The 6,560-nt window shown below is 44.7% G+C and overlaps 1 protein-coding gene across 1 annotated transcript in view; it reads right to left on the reverse strand.

Annotated features, from left to right (window-relative positions):
* rundc3ab (RUN domain containing 3Ab) overlaps nucleotides 1–5,598 on the reverse strand; it is a gene marked incomplete at both ends in the record, with an annotated part of 8,294 nt that extends 2,696 nt beyond the window's left edge. The window contains 6 exons of the mRNA XM_080834099.1: nucleotides 876–956; nucleotides 1,214–1,303; nucleotides 1,692–1,777; nucleotides 2,488–2,615; nucleotides 2,832–2,947; nucleotides 5,492–5,598. Coding sequence (XP_080690225.1) covers nucleotides 876–956; nucleotides 1,214–1,303; nucleotides 1,692–1,777; nucleotides 2,488–2,615; nucleotides 2,832–2,947; nucleotides 5,492–5,598 — 608 coding nt within the window. The remainder of the gene's footprint in view (nucleotides 1–875; nucleotides 957–1,213; nucleotides 1,304–1,691; nucleotides 1,778–2,487; nucleotides 2,616–2,831; nucleotides 2,948–5,491) is intronic.
* Nucleotides 5,599–6,560: the final 962 nt, after the last annotated feature.

A 6,560-nucleotide genomic window follows, 5' to 3' on the forward strand; every position in this document is an offset into this window, starting at 1 on the left:
CATAGTTGTACAATATATTTTAGCGTGTTGGGGGTCTCCCAGCATGCCTCGAGTGACCTGGGTGATGGTGCAGCCATGTCCACTTTAGCATGTCAGTGTGAGTAATGTCTCGAGTAATGGACTTATTATGGGTGACTAGTTTGTTATCGCTCATGTTATGTGTCCCTTTTGTATCTAACAGAGGTGTATGTGGAATGTCCCTCATGTAGTTTGTGTGTCATGTTGATTAATCCCCATGTTAGTATAACGTTAGTCGTGCACCGTGAGCGTGATTGAATTATGTGCTGTCCCTTTGTGACATCTCAGTTTCAGTTCCTCCTATGTGTAAGTTCCTGGTTGCATACATCAGAATAAAAAGCATGTTGCCAAAGAAAAGCTACGCCACTGTCTTCACTTCCTGAGAAGCCAAGCCCGCTTCAGTATAGTTATGCACTGTGCATCATTCTAGTCGTCATCTAAAGGAAACATGAGTTATAAGGTATAAATGGCTACAGGAGACAGATCATCACTTAAGTTATCATGGCTACACAATTATTATACTAGCATTGTAGCTGTCAAGTCATGGACACAAAGAGCACAATAACAGTGACAGTGAAGCTAGGCTACAGCACTACTGTGGGTTGCTAGGCTACAGCACTACTGTGGGTTGCTAGGCTACAGCACTACTGTGGGTTGCTAGGCTACAGCACTACTGTGGGTTGTTTTGATACAAGAGAAGAAAAACAAAACAAAACAGTCATGCAGTCATGACTGATGACAAAGCATTAGTTAGTTAGTTAGTGAGTGAGTGAGTAAGTTAGTTAATGAGTTAGTTAGTAAGTTAGTTAGAAAGTATGTTAGTTAATTAATTAGTTAGGGTGTGATATGATGCCTACCTCTGTGTGAACTTCAGGTAGGGGGTGTAGTCTATGACCGCTGCAGATTTCCCATCCAGTGCCTCTCCCTTCAGGCAGAAACTACAGGACAAAGATAAAACATCAGTTGCTGCGGGGAAATGGTCTTCCTTCTTTCTTTCTTCCTTTCTTCCTTTCTTTGTTTCTCTGTGTGCCCTTCCCTCAACGTTATGCTTTTCCACTTCTTCCGCATCTTTTTTCTGTCTTCTTCTCAATATTTTTTTCCTTTCTTTATTTTTTCTCTTCTTCTTGGTCTCTCTTTTTTTCTCTCTCACCCTTATCTGGTGCTGTAATATCTGTCTCTCCATTCCTCCTCTCACCTGAAGTCAATGGCTCCGAGTCCGATGAGCATGCCTGTCAGCACAGACGCCTCCTCCCGTAGCATGATGGCACCGTCATCATAAAACCTCCTACACACACACACACACACACACACACACACACACACACACACACACACACACAAACACACACACACACACAAACACACACACACACACACACACACACACACACACACACACACACACAGACACCACACACACACACAGACACATACACACACACACCACCTTAGTATCAGATGAAGATGTCAGCCTGTGAGTCACCTGGTATCTCAGATGCATGTGGTGATAAAAGTCACCTGTGTTGTCAGGTGTGTGTCGTGTAGATCCTTGCCTGTGTTTTACGTAATGTGTGTTTGCAGCATGTGTCAACATGTGTGTGTGTGTGGGTGGAACCAGTGCTCATTTGGAACATGTAGCAATGGTGCTCACCTGTAATCCAGGTGTGTCTTACCTTGTGGTTCGGCTGTCCCTGAGAGCTGTGGCCATGTACTCCGACAGGCGCTTCTCCATCAGGGCCACCCGCAACCAGGCTCTACCCTGAGAGAGAGAGAGAGACAGAGAGACAGAGAGAGAGGGAAGAGAAAGAGTGGGAGAGAGAGAGGGAGAGAAAGAGAGAAGAGAGAGAGAGAGAGGGGAAGGTCAGAGAAGTATTTTCATAGCTTTTCTTGTAATTGCAGATTTACATCATTACACAATATAACAATATATTGCTATAGCATTTTTTTCTATAGCTGAGGGCTGACTACTCCAGTAGTCTTGGAAACACCTGAGTTTTTTTGCTGAATTTGCTGAAAAGTGTAATGGATTTTAATCAAGGACTAATCCTATAATCAACCTCCTTGTAGTGTAATTTCTTATTTGACTTTAATCAATTTCATGCAAACATTAAATTAGCATTTTAATGAAAAAAGTTTACACTCAGGAATACTCAAACTGTGCATAAAATAGCTGGATGGGAACCCATCTGGTGTTCTTGGAAACACACCATCGACAAACGTGTGTAGAGTGTAGAGTGTAGTAGTGTGTAGAAAGTAGAGTGTAGAGTTCAGAGGGTAGGGTTTAGAGTTTAGGGTTTAGAGTGTAGACTGTAGAGTTAAGAGTTTACAGTGTAGAGCGCAGAGTGTAGTGTGAAAAGTGCAGGGAGTAGAGTGTAGAGTGTAGAGTGTAGGGAGTAGAGTTTAGAGCACAGTGTGAAGAGTGTAGGGAGTAGAGTGTAGGGAGTAGAGTTTAGAGTTTAGCGTCCTTGCCTTGGCCAGGGAGGTGTTGATGTTCTCCATGCTCTCTATGCTACTGATGCAGCTGTTAGGGACTTTACTGCACGCCAGCCGGATGAAGTCCCAGAAGCTCCTCTGGCCATCGAACCAGCTGCCTGAACCTGCAAAGGGAAAGAGAGAGAGGGGGGGAGAGAAAAAAGAGGACGAGAGAAAGATGGAAAGATAGGGAGAGAGATGCTTAGAGCAAACAGAGAGAATTGCATGTGAGGAGAAACATGGAGAGAGAGAGAAAGAGAGTAAAAGAGAGAAACAAAGGAACAAAAACAGCAAACAGAAGCATGCAGAGACAGAGACAGAGAAAGGTGGGGAGTGTTTACCTTTGAAGCGATGGCTGAGAATGTGTTCCACTATAGCAGCAAAGTTCATGAACTCCTCGGACGAGTCATCTATGGGTTCCGCTGTGTATTTCTCCAGGAGCGTCTTCACAGAAAACCTGTACAATCCATCAGTACATCAATCAATCAACTATTTAATAAAATCTCAATACTGGATGTTCTCTGTAGAGTAGAGTGGTTGGGTTTGATCAAGTGACCTAAGGACATGAACAGCAGAATAACTCACACATGACTCTCTCTCTCTCTCTCTCTCTCTCTCTCTCACTCTCTCTCTCTCTTCCTCACTCTGCTCTGTACATCCTGTGGTGATGCTGAAGTTATAATGGGTGTTCTGTTATATGAAATATTCATTATCCAAACACACTTTACTACTTAATCCCTCTGTAAGTGCCGTATGGAATGGTATGATCTGTAAGTGCCATATGGAATGGTATGATCTGTAAGTGCCGTAAGGAATGGTATGATTCCATCTGTAAGTGCCGTATGGAATGGTATGATTCCATCTGTAAGTGCCGTATGGAATGGTATGATTCCATCTGTAAGTGCCGTAAGGAATGGTATGATTCCATTTGTAAGTGCCCTATGGAGTGGTATGATTCCATCTGTAAGTGACGTATGGAATGGTATGATTCCATCTGTAAGTGCCCTATGGAGTAGTATGATTCCATCTGTAAGTGCTGTGAGGAATGGTATGATACCATCTGTGCCTGCCATGAGGAATGGTATGATTCCAGAAATGCACAGAAGTGGTGGTGGTGCTGTTTGAGAAATGGTGGAGGATTCTGGGAAAGAGACAGGGCTCTCTCTCTCTCTCTCTCTCTCTCTCTCTCTCTCTTTTTCAGGAAGTGTTTACTGTGAGAGTAGTCATCACTCATCACCCATCAGCAGCAGAGAGGAGCCTGAGCAGGATGTGACATCATGGTGATGCAAACAGCAGTGGCCATACCTCCAGTCAACTGCTCTCCTCATGGATGGAGTTATGGGACATGTTAGTGAATAGCTGGTGTGATGGATGAGTTACTACATTAAGTTATGTTTGTAATCAGATAATGGACTGTGTGAGTGAGCGTGTAAGAGAGGGTAAGTGATATTGTGTGTGTGTGTGTGTGTGTGTGTGTGTGTGTGAGTGGGTGGGTGAGGAAGTGAATAAGAGAGTGTATGTGAGTGTGAGTGTGTGTGATGTGTGTTTGTGTGTGAGTACTGAGGAAGTGAATATCTGGGAAACTGTGTATGTGTGAGAGAAATAAGAGAATGAATGATTCAATGCATGATAGGTGATGGGATGGCTTTTGGAAGTGTGTGTGTGCGTGTATGTGTGCATGCCTGTGTGTAAGTTTGTGTGTGCTAGTGTGTGTCCAGTGCGTGTGTGAAACAGACTGACCGAGAGACAGAGAAATCTCCTAAAAGAGAGCGGTAGCAGGAAGTGTGACCCAGCAGTATATCTACGGACGAATCGAGCTGGAATCACGATGGGCATCACACCATGAGTGTTACATCACAGCCCATACCCATAGCAACACTGTGGCCAGTGACTTCAGCATCCATTGTTCTGCAGACAACAATATCTCCTTCAACCGAACCAAAGAGTACCCATAGCTGCTGCACAATGGTCCCTGTGTGTCTGTCAAACAATGGCAAGACTTAGATATTCACCTACTGTAAACTAAGAGTGAGTGGTGTATGAGTCAGCTGTGTTGATCGAGGTCACAGAGCACCACGTCTTTAGAGGGGGGTCTTGGTTTTTATTGGTCACAAACAAAAACAGTGAAATAACTCAGTATTTGCATTTTCAGCTGTCGACACCCAAGAAGTCTGAGACAGACCAAAACAGCATTGTTTTTCAGTTTTTTTAAATAGGCCTTTAATAAATAGGTCTGAGAGAGAATATTCATAAACATGACATTTTTTTTCTACTGACTTCAGAATGAGTCGAACGTTCACGTCTTCAAAAGACTTCTGTTCTGGCTATTGTTCTCCTTCCACTTCTAGAACTCTCGCAAGCTCACGCGAAGGCCTCCCGAAGGCTCCCTAAAGTACGATGCTACCCATTGCATGTCCTTGCCCACGAGAAGGTTGTCGTCATGGCAACGACACCATCCGGCAAGAAATATAAATCATAGCTAGACATGCAGTGACATCAGTTATCAATGGCTGCGTCCCGTCGCAGTGCTACAAATATTCTTCAGTAATAATTCAACTGTAGACTTCAATATGCCTGAAGCCTTAGACTTCTCTGATTGCTTTGGCCCATCCACCGATTCACAATAGCATCGTTTAAAAGCTAGGTCTACCCATGTTAAAGGTGCTACATGGGCCGGAATGTTATAGAAATAAAGACAGCTGTAGGGTTATGGCCTGTACAACCTTTTACCCTGCATCGTCCTGGCATCAATATGACGTCAGCTGATGTCCAGAAACGATGGCTGACACGGGCTTTGTTTTCAGTGTCTCTTGGGGTGATTTATCCATAATTAGCCTATTTCGACATAGACTCGTAATAACTGTCCTACAGCATTTTTTTTCCTGCTCAGACGATCGGGTGTTAATTCTGAAAATCAAATGTGCCTGATCGACAGCCCACGAAGGTTTGAGGGTAACAACTGACCTCTAAATCGCTCGTTACAGTAGGCTAGCTTTCATACCTGCAAACGGTGATGAGATTTTTGCGTTCCACCGCGACACTCCGCGAGCATCCTTTCTTGGAAGGCAAGCCCATCGCCATCGCGGACTGCACACAGCTCTGTTCCATACGGGGTTAAGGCAGCACCGGCTCCCACAGCGATACCGCTGAGCTTCCAGAGCCACGGGACACCTCCCTGGTTACGCCATACACACAGCGGCGCTCTCTCTTGCACGCCCGCTCTTCCGTGGCGTCATACAGGGGGAGGTGGGATGTTCTGCATCCAGATAAAAGGATGCTGTTTTCTGAAACTACGGCAACTCGCTCGTCAAGAGACTACTATTTAACAGCTTGGACGCAAGGTTAGATTTGTCCTGTAAGCGCTCTGGCGTCCTTTTCTTCTCTCGCAGCCCTCTGTCACTCTCTCCCCGCCTCCCCATGACCTCACGGTGATTTGAACAAACATCACACCATATGGCTGGCGAGTCAGCAAATGCTATTTCATCATCAATATTGATGTATTTTCCCCTTAGCCTACACAACCATCATACGGGTTTACCGGACAACAGTCGTCATTCAATGGGCGTATACGGAAATTGGCACTTCAATCAGTCACTTAGATATTGAACACATATTACACATTCGTCGTACTTAGGGTTGCCACCTGTGTCTGACAAAAAACCTGGATATTGATGACACGACATACCACGGCGCACCCATGGACGGATTATGAAACCATGGGCCCCTGGGCCTGGCCGTGTAAAAGGCCCCCCACTCTTGTGCAAAACCTTACATTGAATTGACATTGACATTTTTTTTGTTCAACAGCACAATAACTTAATTCACCTGTACCTCAACAGGATATACAGTGCACATATACATTTGCTAACACAGCGCAGGTACACTTAATAGTTAATTACAGTGACTTCATGCAGAGGCTCTGGCTTAGGGGCCCCCTGAGCTCATGGGGGCCGTGGCCCAGTATGCTTGTTCGTCCAATCCATCCCATGGGCCCACCAATATTTTAAACATAAAGCAATCTCATGAGTGGAAACAGCTTACCTAGTTCCTTAGATACTGGTGTGTGCATT

The sequence above is a fragment of the Sprattus sprattus genome, assembly GCF_963457725.1.
Source record: "Sprattus sprattus genome assembly, chromosome: 3".
NCBI classification, from domain to species: domain Eukaryota; kingdom Metazoa; phylum Chordata; class Actinopteri; order Clupeiformes; family Clupeidae; genus Sprattus; species Sprattus sprattus.